Raw genomic sequence first — 26,958 nt, forward strand, 5'->3', positions numbered from 1 at the left:
TGGGGGGCCATAGTTTGAAGACCCCTGTTTTAACCTATATTTATTGTTATTAACTGCTGCTTGAGCTTTAATGGGTTAAGTTTTATGTTGTATTAATTTGCTGTCTTGGAAAACAGCCATGTTGTGAGCCGCCTCGATCCCTTTGGGGATGAGGCGGCCTATAAATAAATAAATAAATGAATGAATGAATGAATGAATGAATGAATGAATGAATGAATGAATGAATAATCCAGTTGGCCCCACTTCCAAGCTCCACCAAGAGCTCAAGGTGGGACCATCCTTCTGTCCAGCATTCAACTGCAGTCCTGCCCTGAACTCCACAAATCTCCCTTCCAAGTACCGGCCCAGGTTAGCTTCCAAGATCAGATGCTGCAATTGAAGGCTCCACAGGGAGTTCAGGGGCAGGGTGTAGCTGCGGGGGGGACGGGGGCGCAGCTCTCAGGCTAAGCCCCTGGCACTGTTTTGCTCAGTGACGCCCCTGGACATAAATGGCGCAGGGAGGTCTCTTCATGTTAATAGGGGTCTATTTGATACCTCTCATCCCTCAGCACCACTTTCAACAGAGAACGTGTTACAGAGGAAACGCATGGCTTCCTCAGGGGTTGGATAGCAGAACTCTGTACAGACTCAGAGGCATTTCCAGAAGACTGCTCGCTGGACTTGGGGAACTTTGCAACTGAAGCATTTTCCTTATGAGGAGAGGCTGCAGCGTTTGGGACTCTTTAGTTTGGACAGGAGACGTCTGAGGGGGGATATGATGAAGTCTATACAATGATGCATGGGGTAGAAAATGTCGACAGAGAGAAATTTTTCTCTCTTTCTCACAATGCTAGAACCAGGGGGCATTCATTGAAAATGCTGGGGGGGAAGAATTAGGACTAATAAAAGGAAACACTTCTTCACGCAACGTGTGATTGGTGTTTGGAATATGCTGCCACAGGAGGTGGTGATGGCCACTAACCTGGATAGCTTGAAAAGGGGCTTGGACAGATTTATGGAGGAGAAGTCGATCTATGGCTACCAATCTTGATCCTCTTTGATCTGAGATTGCAAATGCCTTAACAGTCCAGGTGCTCGGGAGCAACAGCTGCAGAAGGCCATTGCTTTCACATCCTGCATGTGAGCTCCCAATGGCACCTGGTGGGCCACTGCGAGTAGCAGAGAGCTGGACTAGATGGACTCTGGTCTGATCCAGCTGGCTTGTTCTTATGTTCTTATTCACGGAACTCTGTACACAGCCAGAGGCATTCTTAACCATCGGTTCATGTGTTCCTGAGCTTCGGCTCGAAATCAGTCACAGCATTTGGCATTTCTTTCTTTCTTTCTCTCTCTCTCCCTCTCCCCATGCACCCTTCAGAATGCCCACTTCTCAGACAACAGTGTTGGAAACTCACTAAGGCAGACTTGTGAGGCAAGACCCGGCGTCAGTGTGGTTACTGCATGTTGCTAGGTCAAGGGCGGAGGGTAGAGCTCCACTTCGTCAGATCTTGGAAGCTAAGCTGGGCCAGTACTTGGAAGGGAGACCTCTAATGAAGACTCTGCAGAGGATGGCAATGGCAGATCACTTCCGCTTCTCACTTGCCTCAAAAATACCTTGCTGGAATTGCCATTGGTCAGCAGTGACTTGACAGCGCTTTACACACCCACCCCCGTCAAGGGCAAGCATAATCAAATAATTAAGACGAATTCTACATGGAGTAGGTCTCAGGAAAGGGGAGGAGAGAACTGGTGTACTCATGGGCCGACCCCCAGCAGCCTTGTATGAGGAAGGGGTGAAATGGGGTCACATGAACATAAGAACGTAAGAAACAGCCTGCTGGATCAGACCAGAGTCCATCTAGTACAGCACTCTGCTACTCGCAGTGGCCCACCAGGTGCCTTTGGGAGCTCACATGCAGCACATGAAAGCAAGGGCCTTCTGCTGCTGCCGCTGCTCCCGAGCACCTGGTCTGCTAAGGCATTTGCAATCTCAGATCAAGGAGGATCAAGATTGGTAGCCATAGATCGACTTCCCCTCCATAAATCTGTCCAAGCCCTTTTTAAAGCTATCCAGGTTAGTGGCCATCACCACGTCCTGTGGCAGTATATTCCAAACACCAATCAGAGACTGTTGAGAAAAGGGAGAGGGAGAGAGATGAAGCTACTCCAAACCACACAAACGTCTGCCCCCTCCAGCATTTCCATCAACCCTAAATTGGCCAAGCCATACTGACAAACTCATATCCTGTCTTAAGCCACACATTTTTCTCAGGGAGGGAGGCAGCCTCCCCAACCCAGCCCAGAGGAAGCAGCAGCAGCAAGAAGCCCGTTAGCTCCGTTCTAGAGCTTTGCACAAATAAGGTTCCAGGTTCCTAACAAACCTGGGAAACACCTCGGCTTAGATCCGGGAGAGATCCAGCCAGTTGGTGTAAACAGCCCCAGGCTACGCAAGGCTGTGGTGCGACTCAAACCGCTGCCATTTCGCAAGGACACGAGAAAGGCTGGCGAGCCCGTCAGGCGGAAAGGGTTTTAAAATAAACCACCATCCTCTTTACCCAACTTCCGGAGCAGTGGCAGAACTAAGTTGCTGAATACCACACCTGGCAGCAGAGTTTCGGTTGGGGCTGCAGCATTGAAGCAAAAACGTTGTTTCGCCCCCACACACACACACACACTCACACACCACGGCAGCACTCTTCTACTCTGCCCTTTACTACGTACCTTTTCTCCTCGTCGGAAGAAATGGTGAGGCTGAAATTTTAAAAGTGAGAGAGAGAGAGAGAAAAAAAAACACTTGTGAATTTCACATTTCCGAAGGGCTACGTTTACATTAGCGATGCGGTGCAGTGGTTAGTGACAGAGTAGGCCGTAGGTTCGCTTCTCCATCTCTGCCATGGAAAGTTGTCAGGTGGCCTCAAACCAATCACACTCGGCCTAGCCTACCCCACAGGGTTACTGTGAGGACAAAATGGAGCAGAGAAGAATGATGTCAGCTGATTTGGGTCCCCATTCGGGAGAATGGTGGGGCACAAATGAAGCAAATAAACACAATACTGGGGAACTCAGGGCTGCTAACACAATTATTCCCTCCCCCTCCACAGATTCTTCACAACAGCCCTGTAAGAGAGTCCCAACTGCTGCTTTAGGTCACCACACAGACTCTGCGGTGGAGGCAGGACTCGAACCCAGCGTTCTCTGGTCTGGCTGATGCTCCACACCAGAGGTCTTCAAACTATGGCCCTCCAGATGTTCGTGGACTACAGTTCCCATCAGCCTCTGCCAGCATGGCCAAGTGGCAGGGGCTGATGGGAATTGTAGTTCCTGAACATCTGGAGGGCCATAGTTTGAAGACCCCAGCTCCACACCCTCTCCCAATGACCAAGAGGAACAAGCAACCCCCACCCCCCACCCCCCGGGCAGCAGCTGCATTTCGAGCCAATCGGCTTCCAAACTTGGCCTGCATCTTTACTCACCAGTATTTCAGCCCCATCCTCGTTTGGTGAGAGAAAGATGCTCAGAAGGCAACTAAGCATATTCTCGCGCTAAGGTTCTCAAAGGGCTCGAGCGGGGGATGCGGCTGCCGCCGGTCCAAGCAAGATGCAGCAAATGAGGAGAAGGGGGCGAACGGGGAGTTTATAACGCCCCTCCAAGATGATGCAAGAGGAGGCAACAGTCTGGGATGGATGGAGGACGAGTTCCCCCCCCCCCGCCATTTCCTCCCTTCGCCAGCTGTTTTCCATTATCTGGATAGAAACTTGGCAGTAAAGCAGGGGGGGGGGAGAAGGGGGAGGCCACTTCTCAAAGACCGAGAGCCGTCGGCCAGTCCCTGGCTCGGATCCCAGTCCAAACTGGGACAAATGCCAGGAGCCAGAAGCTCAGCTCCTGGGAAAAGGGGGAGGGGAGGGGAAGAAAAAGCAGGGCCACCTAATGGTCTATGGAGATGCTGCGGGGGGGGGGGTTAGGGGGGGGGACATTTTTCTGGTCTGAATGGGACCAGCAATTGGAAGGAGGACCTAGAGAGGAAGCTAGATAGAAAGCTGGAAAGCCACGCTGGAGCAAGCACACAGGAAGAATAAAATGTGAACTATTGATCTATCTCCCTCCCGCTCCTTCCTGCCTCACTTGTATTTCCCAAGAATGGGGTCAGAAGAGGGCAGGGAGTCCCTTGCTCTGGTCTACTGGAGGAGGATCAGAGTGGAAGAAACCTGGCAGGAACCATTCACGGGCAGGGGAGAACTTGGACGGACAGGTCCATCAAATAGCTCAGGGTGGGGGTAATCAGCCATCCCACACGCAGGACTCACTGCATCTCTTCCAGCCGTCCCAGCAGGATCTCAGCCAGCTGCTTCTCCTTAGCCTCGCGGATCCCTTTGTCTTTGGTCTGGTAACTTTCGAGCTCCGAGAGCTCCGGCTCCCCGGCGGTCATCCCCATCTTCCTTTTCTCCCTGCGAGGAAGAGAGGCCGTTCATACGTCACGTGCCCGTTTTGGAGTTTGCCTGGTCCAGGGCTCTGCAACCGGCGGCTCTCCAGATGTTCGTGGACTACAAATCCCATCAGCCCCTGCCAGCATGGCCGATCGGACATGCTGGCAGGGGCTGATCAGAAGCCCATCCCATGAGTGCCTGGAAGAAAACGCAGGGAGGCCAAAGCCCCTAAAAAGTCTGCAGTGAGATTATTGAGAACGGGGGACAGACGTCCCCGAATGACAGGTACCCCCTACTCTCCTGAGGGGGGACATCTGTCTAGCCCACCCAAAACTTCTGACTCCAACCCCTTCAATAGAGGGGTGAGGCCTACGTGGCAGACGGTTTCCCTGCACCGCACTCAAAGCCACGGCTACACTAGGTCCAGCTCCGTCCTCCCCATTTCCCTCGCCCACTTCCTCGATGCCTGAGGACCACCGGGGGGGGGGGGGGGTCAGACCTGAAGTCCTCCAGCTGCCGGGAGATCTCCGGTTCTTGGAATGCCTGAATGTCCAGCAGGAATTTCCTCTGCAGGTCATCCGGAAGAAGGTCCGGCCGGGATCGGTCTGTAGGTGGAAGAGAATCCAGGTTAGGCGCTTCGCAAAGTTGGACAGCTGACAAGACTCTGTAGGGCAGTGATGGCGAACCTTTTTGACACCGAGTGCCCAAATTGCAACCCAAAACGCGCTTACTTATCGCAAAGGGCCAACACGGCCATTTAACCTGAATACTGAGGTTTTAGTTTAGAAAAAACGGTTGGCTCCAAGGCGATGCGCTACTCAGGAGTAAGCTTGGTGGTAGTCGGTGGCTTTGCTTTGAAGCAACCGTGCAACTCTTCCAACGGGTGAATCACGACTCTAGGAGGGTTTACTCAGAAGCAAGCCCCACTGCCAACAACCGAGCTTACTCCCAGGTAAAGGATTGCACTTTAGTTCTTCGCATGAAAATCAGTGGGGTATTAACAGCGCTTAACGTGGTTACCTATACTGCTTCCCCAAAACGAGGTCTTAGGTTTAATGCTAATAATTGAGCCCAGCGGCTCAGGCCAGCCTAGATGTGTGTGGGAGGGCACTCTGTTTGCGCGTGCCCACAGAGAGGGCTCTGAGTGCCACCTCTGGCACCCATGCCATAGGTTCGCCACCACTGCTGTAGGGGAAAACCTGGTTTGACATCCCCCAAGGCAAATCCGGCAACGTGAGAGAATTCCCCTTGGATGCTCCAGAGGAATGGCTCCTAAGGGAGCAGCAGTGGCATAGTGGTTAAGAGCAGGTGCACTCTAATCTGGAGGAACCGGGTTTGATTCCCCGCTCTGCCGCTTGAGCTGTGGAGGCTGATCTGGGGAATTCAGATTAGCCTGTGCACTCCAACGCATGCCAGCTGGGTGACCTTGGGCTAGTCACAGCTTCTCGGAGCTCTCTCAGCCCCACCCACCTCACAGGGTGTTTGTTGTGAGGGGGGAAGGGAAAGGACTTTGTAAGTCCCTTTGAGTCTCCTTACAGGAAAGAAAGGGGGGATATAAATTCAACTCTTCTTCTTTTCTTCTTTTTGTTAAAGCCAGAACGAACAGCCCAAGCTTCCCAGATTTTGTTGAAGGCTTTCACGCCTGGAATCACTGGGGGGTTGTGGGATTTCCGGGCTGTATGGCCGTGTTCCGGTAGCATTTTCTCCTGATGTTTCGCCTGCACCTGTGGCTGGCATCTTTCGAGGATCCTCTTCAGAAGATGCCAGCCACAGATGCAGGCGAAACGTCAGGAGAAAATGCTACTAGAACACGGCCAGACAGTCCGGAGAAAATGCTACCGTGTTCGGCCATACAGCCCGGAAACCCCACAACTCCCCTTCCCAGGTTTCTCTGCTATGGAAACACAGCACAGACAAGGATGCCGAATGTTTAAAAACATCCTTGCAAATTTCTCTGGAAGACACTCTTGCCAATTCGGCACAAGGCTACTGAATTTTCATCCGGTATGCAACGTGCCTCTTTTATGTGCAAACTGTAGATTGTTTGTAGGTTATGCTTCTTCATCAGTTTTCCTATGCGGTCAGTGGTTCCCTTGATGTATGGTAAGAACACTTTCCCAGAGCCATCTGGGAGCTAATAGGAGATGGGGGCTACACATGAACCAAACGTCACCAAACCTGGGTGGTATAAGCAGGAGGGTCTCCTAAAGATACCCTGAAAGTTTGGTGCTGCTACCTTAACAATTGCACCCCTGACAACAGGCACCCCCCCAAATTTCCCCAGATTCTCCTTTTAAATCCACCCCCTTTGGCATGGATTTAAAGGGAGAATCTGAGATCCCCAGTTTAAACATTGAAAGTGATCCTGTGTGACGGTGGGGGATAATCCACCCCAAAACAGCATCACTTTCAATTTTGTTTTAACTGGGGACCCCAGATTCTCCCTTTAAGGTGGATTTAAAAGGAGAATCTGGGCTCCCTAGCTTAAACACCATTGGGAGTGATGCTGTTTGGGGATGGATTCCAGCATCACAGAGGCTGCCCATTGGGGGGGCGGGGCGCAAAACTCTGCCGCTCTTCTGTTTCTAACGGGAAATAAGTTAGGGATGGATTTTTGGACTTTTGCAGACGTGTGCCGGGGAGTGAAGCCCTGAGAACCAGACGTTGTTCTGGGCCTTCTGAACGTGAAAGCCAAGATCGGCGGAATTCTGGCAAATTCGGCACTCGGAGCTTCATCTCCGAACACGTGGCAAGATCACAGCTCTCTTCACACAGCGGCGCGATCAGCATTCTCACCCGCTGCCAGCTTGCCTGTGCCGACATCCTATCTTGGCCTGCCCACGGGTGTGCCCTAGGAATGCTCCCAAACCCACAGCCTTCTGTGTTTCCTCTCACGGCTCCCATCTCTGAAGACCAGAGGGGAATTCTTGTTGCTATATTGGTACAAGAAGGCAAAAAAAACACACCCTCCTGCAAACTCAGAGTAAGCCTCAGAAGCCACCCCGGCCAGCTGTCTGGGCAGCCAGCCTGCATGATAAACAAATGCATCGGCCTGCAGTCCCGGCGAAAGAAGAGTCGGGGGATTTGGAGGCCATTTCAAGGGGGTTTGTGCAAATTCAGCCCCATTGATGCAAAGAGCTTGCAGCTGCCTCTTTGCCACTGGCCCTTGCCAAAATGGGAGCTAGCCGACTCTGGCATAGTTAAGAATATAAGAACATAAGAAAGAGCCTGCTGGATCAGACCAGACTCTATCTAGTCCAGCCCTCTGCTACTCGCAGTGGCCCACCAGGTGCCTTTGGGAGCTCACATGCAGGAGGTGAAAGCAATGGCCTTCTGCTGCTGCTGCTGCTGCTCCCGAGCACCTGGTCTGCTAAGGCATTTGCAATCTCAGATCAAGGAGAATCAAGATTGGTAGCCGGAGATGGACTTCTCCTCCATAAATCCGTCCAAGCCCTTTTTCAAGCTATCCAGGTTAGTGGCCATCACCACCTCCTGTGGCAGCATATGCCAAACACTACAGGAGAGGCGAAGAGGAAAAATATGCAAACAGTGTATAAAATGGGGTGCTGTGTGGTTTCCGGGCTGTATGGCCGTGTTCTAGCAGCATTCACCGTATCAGATCCTCTGAAGATGCCAGCCACAGATGCAGGCGAAACGTCAGGAGAGGATGCTGCTAGAACACGGCCAGACAGCCCGGAAACCAGACAGCACCCCAGTGATTCCGGCCGTGAAAGCCTTCGACAATACAGTGTATAAAATCTCAAAGGGGCAGGGGATGATGACTCAGCAAGAGGTTCAGGGCTGTGGGGAGGTCTTCAGAACTCTACCCCTCATTTCAGAATAGATGAACCTGTTAGAGCCAGCGGGTATAGCGGTTAAGACCGGGGGACCCTGATCTGGAGAACCGAGTTTGATTCCTCACTCCTCCACGTGACTCTTATCTGGTGAACTGGATCTGTTTCCCCGCTCCTACACATGAAGCCTGCTGGGTGCCCGCGGGCTAGTCACGGTTCTCTCCGGACCCTCTCAGCCCCCCGCACGACCTTGCAAGGTGTTTGTTGCAGGGAGAGGAAGGGAAGGAGTTTGTAAGCTGCTTTGAGACTCCTCACAGGAGAGGAAGAAGAAGAAGAGGAGGAAGAAGAAGAAGAGGAGGAGGAGGAGGAGGAGGAGGAGGAGTTTGGATTTATATCCCCCTTTCTCTCCTGTAGGAGACTGAAAGGGGCTTACAATCTCCTTGCCCTTCCCCCCTCACAACAAACACCCTGTGAGGTGGGTGGGGCTGAGAGAGCTCCGTAGAGCTGTGACTAGCCCAAGGTCACTCAGCTGGCATGTGTGGGAGTGTACAGGCTAATCTGAATTCCCCAGATCAGCCTCCACAACTCAAGTGGCAGAGCTGGGAATCAAACCCGGTTCCTCCAGATCAGAGTGCACCTGCTCTTAGCCACTATGCCACTGCTGCTACACTTCTAAACTCTTTTTCCTCTTAGCAAAAAGGTCACTTCGTTTGCTCCGGCCGCAGAGTTCGGGTGACATTAGCGACAAACCCACGATTTTGTTTAAAAAAGCAGACTGCACTTCCAGACCAGCGGATTCACATCTGCCTCTCCCCCACCCACCACAAAAGCACATATATAAACACATGTTCTCTCTCGTTACAGGAAACGGCGACAGGATGTGACCCTGTTTCACCACCACCGAGATAAAAAAAACCCAAGGGTTCATTGGGAGGGGCTGGCCTGTCGCTGTTGCCCATCTCGGCCACAAGATGGCACTATCAGGACGCAACGCTGCCTTTCCTTTCCTTTCCCCCTTCCCCCACGCCCATGGCAGAGGCTGCGTCTCCGGCTGCGGATGAGCTAATTTATTGGCCAGGGCAGCGGGAGAGAGGTCCACGAGCTCCCCCGCTCCGTCCCTCGCCAAACTCCCAAGCCCTTCAAACTTCCTGCCTTTCTCACAGCTTCACCAGCTGGGCGCGGCCCCCGTCAGCTGTCAGCACAAACCAGGAGGGGAGCTACTGGCACAGACCGGGGCAGGGAGCGGCTGCGCTTTGGGTCTGGGAAGACTCCTTTGGAAAGGGAGCACCACAGGGACAGAGAATCTCCCAAAGCCTTGTAGATTATCTCCACTTGTAGCAGCCGTGGTTTTGATTGACTGAGCGTCTCACGGGGCCTCTGGCCAATCGAGCCCCAGCCCTTCGCCTGTGCTCCTGCTGTGACCAATAGGTATCGCTGCCAAGCATGTGTGCCAGTGGAGACTGGGTTTAGAACTGCTTCTCCCCGAGGGCTCAGCAGCCTTGATGCTTGTGCCAGAAGGGCATGCTTGTTTATATTTATTTTATTTATTTTATTTATTATTTGATTTAATATACCGCCCTATCCCCGAAGGGCTCAGGGCGGTGAACAATAAAATATCATATATAAAAACATACATATAAGTTAAAAACAATTACAATCTAAAACAATGTCCCACAAAACCCATATGCAACCCTCCCAGGAGCAAAATAGTGGGTCCTGATGTTGGTGGGGACCCCTGTAGAGCGGGGGGGGGGGGAGGTTAAAGAATCACAGGAAGGCTGCCCTTCTCCCAGGAGAGCCAGGGGAACACCAACGTGGCCCCAGGTAAAGGATCCACCTCTGCCCAGAGATCAGTTTGATTCGAACCTCATGCTACCACAGGGACCAACAAGATGGCACAAGATTCTTGGGGCATGAGCTTTCGAGAGCTTGGACTCCCAAAAACACAGACCCCAGGAATCCTTTCCTTATTATTTTCATTTTATTAAACTTAATACCCTGCTCTTTCCAACCGAAACTGGGCTCAAGACAGCTTAACAGACATAATTTAAAACCAATCGCAGAATCAAATTCAATACCATTACAACAATAAACTTTAAACTCAATAAACCAGGGGCCTGCAACCTGTGGCTCTCCAGATGTTCATGGACTACAATTCCCATCAGCCCCTGCCAGCATGTCCGATTGGGAATTGTAGTCCATGAACATCTGGAGAGCCACAGGTTGCAGACCCCTGCAATAATCATATCGATGGCGACTCACATAGAGTATGTTATGCTTGAGCTCAGCCAAAAGGCCGAAAAGGCTAAAAGATTGTGCCCATGTAACAATGGCTCAGTTGAATCTCTGGCCCACCAATTACTACACTGTCTCAGATTCAAGGAAATCAGATCCAAGTATGTGAATCTTACTCCTCCATTTGAACGGGGCCACTTGGCACACTACCTGTATTGCTTAATAAACCCTGCTCAAAGGAGAGCCATAATGCTCGCCAGGTTTAATGTTATGCCTTCTGCCTTGTTACATGGCAGATTTAATAAGCAAGAAAAGGCTAAAAGATTGTGCCCATGTAACGATGAAACCAGTTGAATCTCTGGCCCACCAATTACTACACCGTCTCAGATTCAAGGAAATCAGATCCAAGTATGTGAATCTTACTCCTTTACATTTACCCGATCTCCCCGATTTATTTAGATTACACTACTTGTTGGACAACCTGATCCTTCTCTCTGTGATGGTGGCAGACTTTCTCCTGGAAATTGCCACAAATACCAGTAGATTTCCTTAGATCCCTAACATGTGTATCCTGGTGTATATGCTTTTTAATCCGTTTTTTTATTGTTGTACTGTTGTCTATGCCAATAAAGGCTTGCAAATTAAAATATATATATATATATATCGGTGGCGAAAAATTGAGTGTCCAAAGGATCCCGTCCAATTCTATATTTAACCATCACTATTGGGATGGGAAAGGGGAGGGGGGAGTTTGGGAGAGTCAGCAAAGGAAATCGGACCTGTGACTGCCTCAACCAAAGGTCCGACAGAACATCTCTGTTTTACAGGCCCTGAGGAAGTGATTAAGGTCGAGCTCTGGTTGAGGCCAATTGAATCTCGGGTGCTAAGGTGCTTCTGAGCTCAACTTTAACTGTTTTAATGCAGATCAAAACACACCATCGAGGCTTATCCACAGGGAAGCTACAGGTAACTTCCTCACCGCACAATAAAACGCGCCTTACCTGGGACTGCAGGAAGGGATGGGTATCTAAATAAGCTGAAGGGGCAACTGAGAAGTTGTGTCATCCTGGGGCAGGGGCAAAGCAAGCGTGAATGTGTGTGCTCTGCACTTTCTGTCATGCCCGGCCAGCCTCCTGGAGCAGCCCCGCCACGCCCGGGTGCCTGGTATACCCACAGATGGGTCAGCGTCCAGGTGTCAGCCCTCACCATGTCCCCTTGGCTCGCCAGGCTGGCTGCAATGGGGTGAAAATACCATCCTGGAACCTGGTTTGGGCCTGTGGACACGCTGGAGACTCTGACAGAGGCGTGGGCACAACATGAAGCGGCGTGAAATGTCGAGGGATCGAGGTTCCATCCTAGCTCTCGTGATAATTCCTTCAACATCTCCAGGTAGGGGATTCGTTCCTAACAGGACACGCTCAATCTGCTGGCCATCAGAAGCCCACTGTGGGAGAAAAGCCTCAGCCCTGCCCACTTGCGGTGACACTTGGTGCAGGTGTTTGGAGTGCCCATCGGCATCAGGTGGCTTGCTCCCGGCACGGCAAAAGTGGGAAAGGCTAAAACAGCCAGTGGGGCACCTCAGAGGAGCACTGGTGGACGGGGCGAGGAGGCGAGGGGCTGTGTGCCCCAGGCACGCATGTGCCTGCCTTCCCTACCCGCTGCATCTGCCTCTCACCGGTGGCATGGCACCCCCATCCCAGCAGTGTTCATACCGCACGGTGGATTAAAGAGGTGGGGAGCAAGACAGAGTAGGATACTTCAGGCCAGTGATGTAGGTATAGATTTTTTTTAGTGGGGGTGGGTTCGGGGGGGCCACGCCTCCCCAAGCCCCACCCCCGGCCTCAGTGCTCATAAAAGCAGCTTTCCGAGGCCAGGATGGCAGGCTCCACTGCTCCCCTTTAGCCAGCTGGCCTCAGCAGCCTTCCTCCCCTATGGGAAAATGGAGGTTGGTGCAAAATCTGGTTTGGCCTCCTATAGGCAACCACTGCGTCTTGATCTGCCCCAAACAGCATCACTTCCAATGGTGTTTAAGCTGAGAACCCAGATTCTCCTTTTAAATCCACAGCAGGAGAATGCAGGACTACATTAAAACAGTGAAGAGGCGGTACTGTTTTAAGTGAATTATCCCACCGTTACACGGGATGCTGAAATGTTTAAACTGGGGATCTCCGTTTCTCCCCTTTAAATCCCATGCCAAAAGGGGGGTGGTTTAGGAGAATCTGGGAAATGTCAGAAGTGCCATGTCCAGGAGTTTTGGTGTTCAAGCTAGCAGCACCAGAGCTTTCAGGGTATCTTTAGGAACTCTCTGATGCCACCCAGGTTTGTTGGAAGTTTGGTTCAGGGGTCCAAAGTTGGATCTCAAAGGTGTAGCTCCATCTTCTCCCATTGCTGAGCAATGGGGGATGAGCATCCCCTTCAGGGAGTCAGACCCCCTATCACCAAACCTGGGTGGTATCATGGGAGAAGTCTCAACTCATCCAGAAAATTTGGTGGCTGTCTAAAATCTGCTCTCCCCTGCGGTAAAAAAGCGGAAAAACACTAAAAATACAAAAAAACCACAAATGGGGGTGTGTGTGTGAGCTTTGAACATGTGGGGGGGGGGTTGAACCTGGGAACCCTCCCTTACCTACGTCCTTGATCCGGGCACTACTGCCGGGGCCGGTACCTTTGCAGCTACTGCTTGGGAGGGCGTCCTGCACTGCAGTGGGGCAATGGGTAAACAGATGCCAGGTCTAATCGCAAGTAAACCAGCCCTCTGGAGAGCTGGTTAACACACAGCTGAAAGAAATGGGTAGACCTGGCCTCTCAGGAGGGAAAAATCTATCAATTCTTCTTCGCAGCAGGTAGACCAGCCCTCCAAAGAGTTGGTCATCTGCAATTGAAAGGAGTGGTTGCCAAGATAGGGAAGACCTGTCAGATTTCGAGGGGGCAATGTTAGTTGTTGCCCTGGAAGCCATTTTCTGCAGATACAGAGGAATCCCACTGGATCATACTGACAGGCCATTGAGTCCAGCATCCTTAGTCATTTAGTAGCCCCCTAAACCGCTCCCCTCCCTGCAGGGTTGGTTGGGTTGGTACTGGCATTCAGAGGGTGATAGCCTCTGAACGCTGTCGCCAACAGATCTGGATTAGACTGCACCTTGCTGATACCCCTGTTCCCGAATACGCAGAATACAAGAAATGGTGCTAGCATCTTTGGGAACTAAAAAATTATTATAAGACCCTGTCTTTATTTCGCGGCAGCTATCTGAACTGACTCACTACATTCAGTGGCCCTGTGGCTACCCCATTTAGAACACTGTTTGCCTCATCGTAAGGATTATTTGTGACACTTTCCCTTTAAAGAACAGGAGCTTGCTTCCAGAATAGGAAAAAAATGGTGCTGGCAGGGTTGGCGCAACAGATGCGATTTGTACACTCGATGGGAATTTTCGTTTCTATTGTTGTAGACTAGCAACTAGATTGATCGATTGCCTGAGAACATGAGACAACTTCTAACCCGACTGGGGCGGGATCCTCCCCCAGTCTAGCTGCCTGGGAATGTGACCCACCTACCCCCCATCCGAAACGAATAAGTCATTACCCCTCTCAAAGTCTGGCTAGGGAGAGCCTTCTCCCAGTAGAAATGCCAAAGCCTTGTCCACCATCAGCGTAACTACCAACTGTCAAAGGGGGGTTCTTGTAGCCTCTGCAAATTTCCAGTGGCAGCTCGGGAGATTGTTTGTGGAAAAAAGCGGGATAAGAATCGCCGAGCAGGGTGCGAAGGACCAGCCAGCTCGCAGGCTTCGGTTTTGTGCCCTCGTGCCTACCGGCCCAGGCAACAAATGCGCCCAATTCTGCACCAGAGAAAAACGCTGGATTCCGCGGCTGCGGCCATTTTCGCTGGTTGCAGAATGAATTCTGCGGCGGGATGAAAAAGGACCAATGTCGGAGCCCCGAACGATGTAAAGCACCTGAATACGCCACCCACCTGATTTGTGGCAATTGATTACGCCCAGGCAATATGTATGCAGTCCATAGGCTTAGGAGCAGCAGTGGTGGCGTGGTTAGAAGCAAATTGTACTCTGGAGGAACGAGTTTGATTCTCTTCCGTAATAGCGTTTATTGTCGAATTATTACGCTACTTGAAATTTACAGCAGCATTCCTCGGCGCTACACAATTTCAGACTCATACCCCAACCTCACTTTCACTTCCACATGCATTTGAAGGCATCAACCACGAAGCGGGGTTTAAGCTGAAAGCTCTAAGTAGAAGCTGTCTCTGGCCTCGCCCTTCTGGGTTGCGATGGGGTACCGCTTCAAGTGCGGATGGTGGCAGATTGAGCTGTTGGAGAGCTTATCACAGAGAATTCAAGATTTAGCCTGTGCACTCCAACACATACCAGCACAGGTGACCCAGCAGATACAGACCCGTTCTCTTGAACTCTCGGCCCCACCCTCACGGGGTGTTTTAGGCTGGCAGGGGAAGGGAAAAGGTTTTGTAAAGCTACTTTGAGTCTCACCACAGGAGAAAGAGGAGAATATAAATCCCAACTCTTTGGGGACACTCTTTGAAAAACAAAAGGTCCCGATTCCTCCGGGATGGCAGCCAATACCAGATCTCACATTTTTTAAATTACAGAGAGGCCAGCTGGCTCGGAAGCGACTTCAGTTTCTCCAAGGGCATCCTTAAGAAAGTGCCCACGTGTCTCTGAGAAGCCAGGAGTGAAATCAGGCAAGATGCGTGAACGATAATTAATTTGCACAACTTATACCAGTTGCAAAATTCATTTGCCAAGAGAACAGGACGGTTATTTCAGGCCTTCAGAGTCCTCTTCCTCCACAGTTTTAATTATTAGCGTTATTTACTTCAGAAACTCTTGCCAGCTCCAAACTGGGTGGGAATGGATGCGCGTAACTGCAGCAGGAAAAGCGAGATTAGCGTCGTTAAAACACGACAGCGTGGCCAGTTACTTGGGAGAAGAGGCTGGTGGCAGGATGAAGGCCCCCACTACCGAGGAGGTTTCAAGCTTAGAGAGGCTGGATGGCCACCTGACAGTGGGTTTGTAGTCCATGAACATCTGGGAGAGCTTACACAGGTTGCAGACCCCAGACTGGCCCCTCTGCCGGGAACCAGGCTGCATTTCAGCTGCACCGGTGGAACCTTCTCCCTCCGGCTGTCAGGGTCCAGGGTCCACAGGGCCTGTAAAACTGAGTTCCACCGGGCCTTTGGGGAGGCTGTCCATGGATTGCCTGCCTTTTTTTGACCTCTCCCTTGCTTAATAATCCCTACTTGTACCACCTTCGGCGCCGCCCGGTCCCTCTGGTAGGATTGGGTGCCATGTAATATAAATATGTGGGATATATGCGATTGTTTTGAATTTTGTGTGTTATTTATATCTCTGTGTTCGTTGTATGTTGTTGGATTTGCCTTTTAGCCTTATTATTTTACACTTAGAGCCACCGGGGTTAGGCGATATATAAAAAAATTAATACATGTCAAGTAAATATCATCATGAGAGGGGCATTGAACAGATCGTGAGGCCAGGGGTTACGTCAAGTACCAGAGCTCTTTGTGGCACTGAGGCCATCTTTGGGACAAGACTTGACTCTCCAAATTAAGACTAGCAGAGACCTGGAGACTGCCTCTCTGAGCCAGGAGTGCAGCCTGAAATCCTCCAGGTGTTTATGAACTACAATTCCCATCAGCCCCTGTCCTTGGCCACTTGGCCATGCTGGCGAAAACTGTCAAGCCAATTCCTGAAACCACTACTCAAACAAGAAGCAAAGAGCTCACAGGATAGGAGGAGTGATTGTGAATTCCTGCGTCATGGAGGTTAAACTAAGATGACCCCTCTGGAGTCCGTGGTGGCGAACCTTTGGCACTCCAGATGTTATGGACTACAATTGGCCATGCTGGCAAGGGCTGATGGGAATTGTAGTCCATAACACATCTGGAGTGCCAAAGGTTCGCCACCACGGCTCTAGGTCCCTTCCAGCTCTATGTTTCTATGCTAGCTCAATGGAACTTCCTTGTTCAGAAGCAGTCTACCCCCGAGGACCAGAGGCGGGAGTCTTGCTTGCAAAGTGTCCGAAAGACTTTGTTGGCTGCTGCTGGACGGAGAATCCTTGTTGGGGTCGACCTTTGCTCAGCGCAGTGTGTTTGCTGACTGATCCTAGACCAGCAAGATTTTTATCTGATAAATGGAAGAAGGCATTGCAGGATCGAAAGGAGAGGGAACGGACAGCTTTGAGCGGTCTGAGGGGAACATCAGACATTATGACTGGCCTGCCCTGGTAAATTTGCTGGACAGGAAAGACCTACAAAACGGCGCACGGTGAGATGCAAACACCGCGCTCTCCGGCGCGACTTATGCATGACGTCGGCCACAGCAAGAGGCTGGTAAACCAGACTGTCCCCCGTGCAAAGTTGTGTAAAGCATTGTTGAAACATGTTGTGTAAAGCATGTTGAAACAAAGCCTCCGAACTAAACCCCAGGCTGGTAGCAGCCAGCCCCATTGGATGAGATTCCCAAAAGAAAAGGACGGGAAAGAGCCCGGGAGAAATCAGAGATGGCCCGCGGATCCAGAGGAGATTCTTCCAAGGTTACTCACCCCTGCCCTGTCCAGGAAATTGTGGCAGAACTCCACAAACTGCTTCCTCCCTTCCTTGGGCGTCAGGTGGCGGATGAGGTCCACGTGGAGGTAACAGAGCTACAGGAAAGGGCGAGAATCGGGGCCCGTGAACATTTGACAGCTGGCAGGCCCCTGATGTGATGTTCCCAGCAGACCCTCCCGGAGTCATGTCGACTTGGCCGTCCGCTAATCCCCAGCAATTCTCTAAGCCTGTAAGCCTGAAATTAGAGCGAAGGCGACAGGGTACCCCCAGTGGTGGGATCCAAAAATTTTAGTAACAGGTTCCCATGGTGGTGGGATTCAAACAGTGGCGTAGCTTTGTTGAGACAGGCGAGCCCACTGACTTGGGCAGGGGCGGGCATTCCACAGGCGGGGCATTAATAATTTCTCTGTTACTGTAAAAACCACTTACTGGCAAAAAAGTTTCGGTACCCGGCTGGTATCACCTGTGCCGGTTCGCAAAACTCGTTATAACCGGTCCTATCGTAAATTGACAGCAGAAACAACTACTTCTCCTCTAATTGACTGCCTGTCAAATACGTATGTGCTCGTGCGCGGAACGAATTTTGTTTCTAGAAATCCGAGAGGGAGACTTTCCTTAAACAAGGGACTTTACCATATTTCTAAAACATGTTTTTAAAACAGCCCAACAGGGAGAATTATCCCGTTTTCTACCTTCGCTAACCAGCCGCATAGGAAACAACAGGACTTTGATTTGGGGACCTAATGGAATTTCTAATGGAAAAGCAGACCCAATTAGTAACCCCCTCTCGGCACACACAAATAATTAGTAACCCACTCTCGGGAACTGGTGAGAACCTGCTGGATCCCACCTCTGGGTACACCCACCGTGGATCTGGAAAAAGGACAAAGGCGGTAATTGAGATGATTGGGGGTTGGCGCCCCCTCCCTTTGAAAAAGGGCCGAAGGGTCTGTCCTGTACCAGTTTAGAAAACAGGTGATTAAAAGGCAGAGGGGACAGGATGGAGGTTTATAAAAGTGGGCCCAGGGTGGAAAGAGCTGAAAAAGAGAACTTTTTCCCCTTCTCCCAAAATACTAGAACTCGAGGGGGTCCAATAAAGCAGTTGGGCAGTGGATTTGGGACTGAGAAAAGGAAACACTCCTCCATGCAGAGAGGGATTAAAAATGTGGAATTCGCTGTCAGAGGAAGCAGCGACGGCCAGAGGCATACGCAGAGGCAGAGCGCTCATGGGGACATGTGGGGTCACGTGTCCCCGGGCGCACCCCAGCTGGTCACGGGGGGGGGCAGAGAATCGCCCCCCACACACCTCCCCTCGACTCTGCCCCGACAGGCTGCTCCACCGGCTGGCGGAAGCTCCACTGGCTGAAGGAGCAGCCTGGCAGGGCGGGATCAAGAGGCAGCCCGTGGCAGGCTTCCACCAGCTAAGGTAAATGGGGTGCGGGGGCGCCTGGAGCAGGTGTTGCCTCTGAAAGCACAACTGAAAGCAATTACCACTGCACACAGAAGTTTAACTGTGAGGAAAAACTTTATCAACAGTGCAGATATTTACAGTGCATACAGGAACTCAAACAGCAAACGGGCAGCATGCCCTGCAGCAATAGGCAATCCCGAAGAGCTAGTGCTGGTAAGCAAGCACTTCTTTTATATAACAAGTAACCAATCATAATGAAGAACAGCTGTAGTTTCAGCTGTAAGTTCTGACAAAAAGAGTGCTCAGGAGGAGCAGCTATAAGTTAAGATCAGTTTGCCTGATCTACTTGTCTATCTCAAAAGATATTAGTATAGGTATTTTGGATACTGTAACATACACAACATTAACAGACAGATTTGGGGAGAGTAGGTCTATCGGCAGCAATTAGCAATGGTGATTAAAGTAAACCTCCATGTTTAAAGGCAGTCAACCTCTGAATACCAGTTCCAGGAGGCAATGTCAGGGGAAGGTCTGGGGCTGAGTGCACTGTTGGTGGCGGCTGTGTGAATGCACTGAGTGCACTGTTGGTGGTGGCTGTGTGAGACAGGAACTGGGTGGCCGCTGTCTGGACCAGATGGGCCACTGGCCTGATCCATCTCGCTGGCCTCCCTACTCCCTTAACCGTTTCCATACCCCTCTTTCCCCATCTCGATAATAAAATATTAGACATAGGACAGGATATTGGGATGTGGGATTTTAGACTATGACATTTGACCAGTTGCCATTTATTGTGTTTTATTATAATCAGTTAATGCCTTAAGTTAATTTATTGTGATTGTAATATGCCAGATGGCATTAGTCAGGAAAGGGTGAGGTATCAAATGTAAGAAAATAAAATAATCCAGCAGGCCGCTTCTGAGGTTCTTATGTGAGCGCAACCCAGTGGGCTGGGCTCTGGAGGCGATTTTGGGCTGTATCAATACGAGTATAGGGTCAAGATCGAGGGATGTATTTGTACCTCACTTTTCTGCATTGGTTAGACCTCACCTGGAATACTGTATACAGTTCTGGGCACCGCAATTCAAGAAGGATATTGACAAGCTGGAACAGGCCCAGAGGGCAACAAAAATGGTAAAAGGTATGGAGTCCGTGCCCTATGAAGAGAGGCTTAGGGAGATGGGGATGTTTAGTCTGGAGAAGCAAAGGTTAAGGGGGGACATGCTAGCTATGTTTAAATATTTGAAGGGATGCCATGTCGAAGAGGGAGCAAGCTTGTTTTCTGCTGCCTCAGAGACTAGGACACGGAGTCATGGATTCAAGGTGTAGGAAAAGAGATTCTATCCAAACATTAGGAAGAAATTTCTGACCATCAGAGCTGTTCTACAGTGGAATTCACTGCCTTGGAGAGTTGTGGAGTCTCCTCCTTTGGAAGTTTTTAAACAGAGGCTGGATGAACATATATTGGGAATGCTTTGATTGTGTGTTTCTGCATTGCAGGTGGTTGGACCTGATGGCCCTGGTGGCCTCTTCCAACTCTATGGTTCTGTGATCGGCACCAACCCCATGGCTAGAATCATCCACCTAACCGGCTGGTTTTGCATGCACTGAACATGCAATTCCCCTGCCCACAGTGCAGCAAGGGCTATACCACGCTATTCTCCCGCCTATGCCGCTTCAGCTCTCAGCACAAAATGTATAGGAGCACTTCAAAAGGGTCTCAATCAAAGATAACTAGCGGAACGTCAAGTTGTGCAAGTGGATGTGCGGAAGAGGAGGAAGACTTTGGAGTTATATCCAATTTTTCCCCTCAATGGCCAGGAATCTCAAAGCTGCTTGCAAACTCCTTCCCTTTCCCTCACTCCACAACAGACACCTTGTGAGGCTGGTGGGGCTGAGAAGAGTCCTGAAAGAACTATGACTAGCCCAAGGTCACCCAGCAGGCTTCATGTTGAGGAGAAAGGAAACAAGCCTGGTTCATCAGATTAGAGTCCGTTGCTTATTTGGAGGAGTGGGGAATCAAACCCAGTTCTCCAGATTAGAGTCCACCTGCTCCTAACCACTACTCTAATCTGGAGGATCCGGGTTTGATTCCCTGTGCCTGAGCTGTGGAGGCTTAACTGGGGAATTCAGATTAGCCTGCTGCACTCCAACACATGCCAGCTGGGTGACCTTGGGCTAGTCACAGTTCTTCGGAGCTCTCTCAGCCCCACCCACCTCAGGAAGGGAAAGGAGTTTGTAAGCCCCTTTCAGTCTCCTATAGGAGAGAAAGGGGGGGTATAAATCCAACTCTTCTTCTTCTTCTACATCACACTGGTCCATCTCAGCTGCAAGTTACGAGAAAAGCCCTGCTGAATTGGACCAGCAGCCCACCCAGTACAGCCTCCTCTCTCGTACAGGGACCAACCAACACAACAAGTCCCATGTATCGTAGCCATGCCCGCCCAGAAGGGAGGCTACGAGCACATCCGTACTGACCAAAATCAGAACGCGCCCCCCGCGCATGCCTCACCACAGAGCTGGAGTCGAATTGGAGCGCCACATGGTGCAGGAACACCATCAGGTAGGCGGGGTGCTTCTTGAGGATCTCCAGGCTCTGAAACAAACTGCTCTGCATGTCTGGATTCTGCAGCAGGGGAGAGACATCAAAGGAAAAAATGAGCATCTTCGCCCACACGCCTCCTCAGCACCCGCGGGCATCTCCCAATCTCTTAGCCAGAACCACGGATCTTCACCCGCTTCTGCCACACTTCAAATTCTTTTTTTTAAACAATTATCTTTCTTAATTTTTATCAACGACAACAGCTAAAATAATACAATACGAAACAGTGAACCAGTCACTCTGCATCAGGGGTCGGCAACCCGCGGCTCTCCAGATGTGCATGGACTATAATTCCCATCAGCCCCTGCCACCATGGCCAATTGGGAACTGTAGTCCGTGAACATCTGGAGAGCCGCAGGTTGCAGACCCCTGCTCTACATTCTAAACGACACACAAACAACAAAAGGATACGGGTTACATATAACCACTTGACGTCGCACCCAAATCCCAGTGCTATATTTATCCTTAATATTAATCTAACATTCTGGTCTGTTTTACTGGCTTCATCTACAGTTCAACTGTTGCAATAGCTAGATATTATTAGGTAGATTCCTTGACGTTGTTCTTGTAAAATTCTCTGGTACTTGCTGCAGAAGTGATTCTCTGTTGCTGCCCTTTGTAAGTGAAGAGAAGTCCTTCCCGTTTATGCCACGTAAATCTCATTAGTTAATTCCATTAGTATCTGGGCCAGCAATTTTTTTTCCCGAGAAGCTATTCTAATTATTATTTGATTTCAAGTAAAATACAAACATACTGTAACCTCATCTCTCTAACTTAGTTCTCAGATTTGAAAGCAATTGTATAAAATTCCCCACAGTCTTCTACCTTGCAATTTGAATAATAAGCAGCACAATCCAGGGGAGAGGAGGAATCGCCTTTTGGATGCAGCATTGGCTTCTGCCTTCATAAATACCCTCTCTGGGGCACTTATGCCGGTGGAGGGGTAAATCCGCCAGCGCCTGGTCACTGCGGCGCCCTGCCACGCCCAGCTGTGACACCTAGGCCCACTCCGCACGGGCCAAAAACAGAACCCCTGGAATGGTAAAAGCACCCTTCCAGGGGCGCTATTCACACGGCTGTCGCCTCTGCATTGAGGCAGCGCCGTGCTTTTTCCCACCACACAAGAAGGACGTCTCTATTTTCCCCTATGAGGGAGTCCGAGGTTTGTTTGGGTTTTTGTCATACTTTTTCGGGTTTCCCGCACTGCAGGAGCCAAACAGAGCGGCGTTCAAGCACCGACATCCCCATTCGCTCAACTCTGAATTGAGATGTAAGACCGTCATCTGACGCTCCTCTTATTATTAACATCTAACATCCTGGTCTGTTTTACTGGCTTCATCTACAGTTCAACTGTTGCGATAGCTAGATATTATTAGGGAGATTCCTTGACGTTTTTCTTGTAAAATTCTCTGGTACTTGCTGCAGAAGTGATTCTCTGTTGCTGCCCTTTAGAAGTGAAGAGAAGTCCTTCCCATTCATGCCACGTAAATCTCATCTGTTTCTTCCTTAGCGCATCTACTGGGAAAGCCTATTCTTTACTTTTCTGCAGGAATCTCATGGGAATCTCTTTCATAATGATGATAACTTTATCTTTCAACAAGCCTCCGTAATTTGGTCTGCAGAGTCTTTCGCACAGGAGCAGATAACAATGGCTCTAACTTCTAATCCCATCCAATGATGATTTTGGCCAAATCATACTTACTGGCTCAATGTCGTTTTCAAAGTCCTCATCTTCGGCACCGATGATTGCAATCGCTGACCCGCTTTGGGCACCTGGGGCTGGGCTCTGGCAAGGATGGAATGACAAATGACATATCGATCAAGATCCCCCCCCCCCCCCGTGGTGACATGTTACATTCTTGGCTTTGCAAACCCCAGATCTCTCCAGGCATCTTTTGAGTGCTGAACTCCCGTTACCGGGTAGTTCAGAGTCCTTTTTATGCCTGCTACCCCAAGAATTAACCCAAGCACGGAGTTTCAGATACAGGCCGTGGATTCCCCATCTGTTGTCCTATATATAACACACATTGCTCCCCACAGGATAGAGAATTGAGCTTCTGGAATGTTCCCTTCTACCCTCTTTTAAAAACTGAACTTTCCCACTTTTCACTCCCCCCCTTACTCACCCCATTATATGCTTCCTCCAGCTCCATTCTTCCCCCTGGGGAGGAGTCCCCTACGGCTAGTTCAAGGGGTTCACAAGATCAGGCTTAACATATACCTGCGGATGATAACCAAAGACAAAGTTCACTGGCTGACTGTCCCCAGCAGCCTCCATTCCCGACCCCTTCCCCACAATTTCTCAGGGCAATCTTTCCTCTAAAATTAAGCTTTTCTTAGGAACTTGTGACGAGAGTTTATTTCCTTCGTTTACAGGGCCTTTTCTGCCCAGTAGGAATCCAAAGCAACGCACATCACTCTCCACACCTCCAGCCCGTAGCCTTTATTTGCATCACTCTCTCCACTCCTCCTTTTCATCCTCACAACAGCCCTGCAAGGTAGTCAAGATCGAGAGCATACAACTGGTCCGAGCTTCCATGGCAGAGCAGTTCGCCAGTGACTGCCTCTGTGGAGCAACTCAGGACTTCCTGGTTGGTCTCCCGTCCAAATACTAAGACCTCCCAGATCCTAGAGGTGGCCAGCCTATGGTTCTCCTGATGTTCGTGGACTACAATTCCCATCAGCCCCTGCCAGCCTGGCCAATTGGTGGGCCAGTCCCAACTTTCCACTTAGGATGCCGAAGCTGAATGAGAAGGGATTGCTGGAAGCCAGATAACAAAGGGGTGGCCAACCTATGGTGCTCCCGATGTGCATGGACTACAATTCCCATCAGCCCCTGCCAGCCTGGCCAACTTTCCGCTTAGGATGCTGAAGCTGAATGAGAAGGGATTGCTGGAAGCCAGATAACAAAGGGAATATATCAGGGGTGGCCAACCTATGGCGCTCCAGATGTGCATGGACTACAATTCCCATCAGCCCCTGCCAGCCTGGACAACTGGTAGGCCAGTCCCAACTTTCCGCTTAGGATGCCGAAGCTGAATGAGAAGGGATTGCTGGGAGCCAGATAACAAAGGGAATATACCAGGGGTGGCCAACCTAGGGTACTCCAGATATGCATGGACTACAATTCCCATCAGCCCCTGCCAGCATGGCCAAATGCATGAAGGGAACGTTTTGCATGGGGGAACATGCAGCCACACAACCCCCCTCCCCCCACCGGCTACTGCCCCAGTGAGAACCAAGAACTAAACTTTAGCCTCCAGTGGAGAAAATACGGGCTTTGGGATATTGGTGGGTACCCCTCTGACAGAGCTCAAAAGTTGCTCAGATGTAACACCTATTTGTGAGATGCTAGTTCAGCTTTTCCAAAACAGGCTGGATCATCAGTAGCTGCATTTGGGAGATTGACGAGGGGGGGGGGGGATTTGCACATAGAGATGCATTCAAGCGACCAAGGCTGTCTCTCTCTCCACCCCCCCTCCCCATCCCCTCTTTCCTCAATTACTCAGAAATTCCTAAACTAGGTGGAGGTACAGCATGAATGCCGCCTCTGTCACCTACAAAGAGGCTTCACAGAACGGTGCGAGCTGCAGGGAACCAGGGAACCGGCACTCCCCGCAGACGGCCTGACTCATAGAGGGTACTGTGCCAGCAAACCAGCGTAAGAGAAGGCAGGGTGGAGATCAGGAGGGGGCATTTTTGGGGGGGGGGGATATAAAACCAAACAGAAAAAGCTGCATCACCTCGTTGCATTCCAGGAACAAACTGAACAGTCCTTTGCATCCCTAAATGTACTCACACACACAGGTTACCCGCCCCCGCCCCAAATTAAGCTGTGTTAAGCAAACCTGAGTTATTGGAATCTAACCTCAAGTCCATGCACAGAAAACTGCTCGCAAATTGGAGCCCCCTCCTGGGGAACAACAGATCTGCTCATTAGCGGGCAGTTTTGGCACCCTCTAGTGGCAGAATAACAACAATACACCTGCATCCCATTAAAAGGTCCTTTCGGGACATGTCTCAATCAGGTTGAGCTACCTGTGATGATTCGGAGCTTATTCCGGGTGGCAACACCTTTTTCAGTCCCAAGTGGCCAACAAAAATATTTATGGAGAGGCACCCTGGTGAATATTGATGAGGACTAGTCGCTTGAATGGTCAGATTTGCAAGGCTGATTAATCGCGGAGCAGACCATAGAGATGGTTACTGGAGGCATCACCTGCTCTTACTGCATTGTTTTTGCCTTATCACACTTTTCTGTATTGCACAATTCTGCAATGCTAGCTGCACTACATTGCCCAGAGACTGCTTTATGTTTTCAACGCGCTGTTTAAATTTAAATCCTGTACTACGCCTTGAGCCACAGGCTATGAGTAACTAATAAATAATAATGCACAAAATTTAATCCAGCTTGTTTAGCGAACATAGCTTCTACTCAAGCAAAGTTTTCTTCCTGTTCCTTTGCCACAGCTGCAAAACAGGCAGAAATTCAGCAGGGGCAGCTTCCCTTCAACATCATCTCCCCGTGTTGGGAAAACAAGGGTTTCTGAGGAATTCCTTCCCAACGTGTTGCTGTTAAAAAGAAACCCTACACCTATGGTGGCGAACCTTTGGCACTCCAGATGTTATGGACTACAATTCCCATCAGCCCCTGCCCCCCACCCCCCCCTTCCCCCCCACCCCCCCCCCCCCCCACCCCCCCCCCCCCCCACGCCCCCACCCCCCAAACCCACCCCCCCCCCCCCCCACCCCCCCCCCCCCCCATGTGCATACCTGCATAGCTGCACATAACAGTGAGAGGTAAATAAAAAAAATAGATGTGCCTCCGTGTGAAGGCGCGACAGCAACCCGCATTGTTTCCTTGGGCTCCAGTCACTGCCTGCATGGATGCATGTGAACGTGAAAACAGGGAAGTGGGTTACTTTATCCTGACTGCAACCCACTATACCCATGGTGGTGAACCTTTGGCACTCCATATGTTATGGACTACAATTCCCATCAGCCCCTGCCAGTATGGCCAATTCCCCCCCCCCCCACCCACCCCCCCCCCCCCCCCCCCCCCCCCCCCCCCCCACCCCCCCCCCCCCCCCCCCGGCCGCCCCCCCCCCCCCCTTTCCGCCCCCCACCCTCCCCTCCCCCCCCCCCCCCCACTTCCCCCCCCCACCCCCACCCCCCCCCCCGCGAACCACCCCCCGGGGGGGGGGGGCCCCCCCCACCGCCCCCCCCCCCCCCCCCCCCCCCCCCCCGCCCCCCCCCCCCCCCACCCCCCCCCCCCCCCACCCCCCCCCCCCCCCACCCCCCCCCCCCCCCACCCCCCCCCCCCCCCACCCCCCCCCCCCCCCACCCCCCCCCCCCCCCACCCCCCCCCCCCCCCACCCCCCCCCCCCCCCACCCCCCCCCCCCCCCACCCCCCCCCCCCCCCACCCCCCCCCCCCCCCACCCCCCCCCCCCCCCACCCCCCCCCCCCCCCACCCCCCCCCCCCCCCACCCCCCCCCCCCCCCACCCCCCCCCCCCCCCACCCCCCCCCCCCCCCACCCCCCCCCCCCCCCACCCCCCCCCCCCCCCACCCCCCCCCCCCCCCACCCCCCCCCCCCCCCACCCCCCCCCCCCCCCACCCCCCCCCCCCCCCACCCCCCCCCCCCCCCACCCCCCCCCCCCCCCACCCCCCCCCCCCCCCACCCCCCCCCCCCCCCACCCCCCCCCCCCCCCACCCCCCCCCCCCCCCACCCCCCCCCCCCCCCACCCCCCCCCCCCCCCACCCCCCCCCCCCCCCACCCCCCCCCCCCCCCACCCCCCCCCCCCCCCACCCCCCCCCCCCCCCACCCCCCCCCCCCCCCACCCCCCCCCCCCCCCACCCCCCCCCCCCCCCACCCCCCCCCCCCCCCACCCCCCCCCCCCCCCACCCCCCCCCCCCCCC

General features: G+C 52.0%; 1 protein-coding gene across 1 annotated transcript in view; it reads right to left on the minus strand.

Annotated features, from left to right (window-relative positions):
- The window catches only part of ARHGEF1 (Rho guanine nucleotide exchange factor 1), a 72,431-nt gene that overhangs the window by 38,523 nt on the left and 6,950 nt on the right, over nt 1-26,958 (minus strand). Inside the window, exons 2-9 of the mRNA XM_048501703.1 lie at nt 23,167-23,261; nt 22,743-22,826; nt 20,951-21,064; nt 17,027-17,125; nt 8,781-8,796; nt 4,903-5,038; nt 4,284-4,424; nt 2,701-2,730 (exon numbers count right to left, since the gene is read on the minus strand). Of these exons, the coding sequence (XP_048357660.1) occupies nt 2,701-2,730; nt 4,284-4,424; nt 4,903-5,038; nt 8,781-8,796; nt 17,027-17,125; nt 20,951-21,064; nt 22,743-22,826; nt 23,167-23,193 (647 nt within the window). The 5' untranslated portion in view covers nt 23,194-23,261. The remainder of the gene's footprint in view (nt 1-2,700; nt 2,731-4,283; nt 4,425-4,902; nt 5,039-8,780; nt 8,797-17,026; nt 17,126-20,950; nt 21,065-22,742; nt 22,827-23,166; nt 23,262-26,958) is intronic.

The sequence above is a fragment of the Sphaerodactylus townsendi genome, linkage group LG06, assembly GCF_021028975.2.
Source record: "Sphaerodactylus townsendi isolate TG3544 linkage group LG06, MPM_Stown_v2.3, whole genome shotgun sequence".
NCBI classification, from domain to species: Eukaryota; Metazoa; Chordata; class Lepidosauria; order Squamata; family Sphaerodactylidae; genus Sphaerodactylus; species Sphaerodactylus townsendi.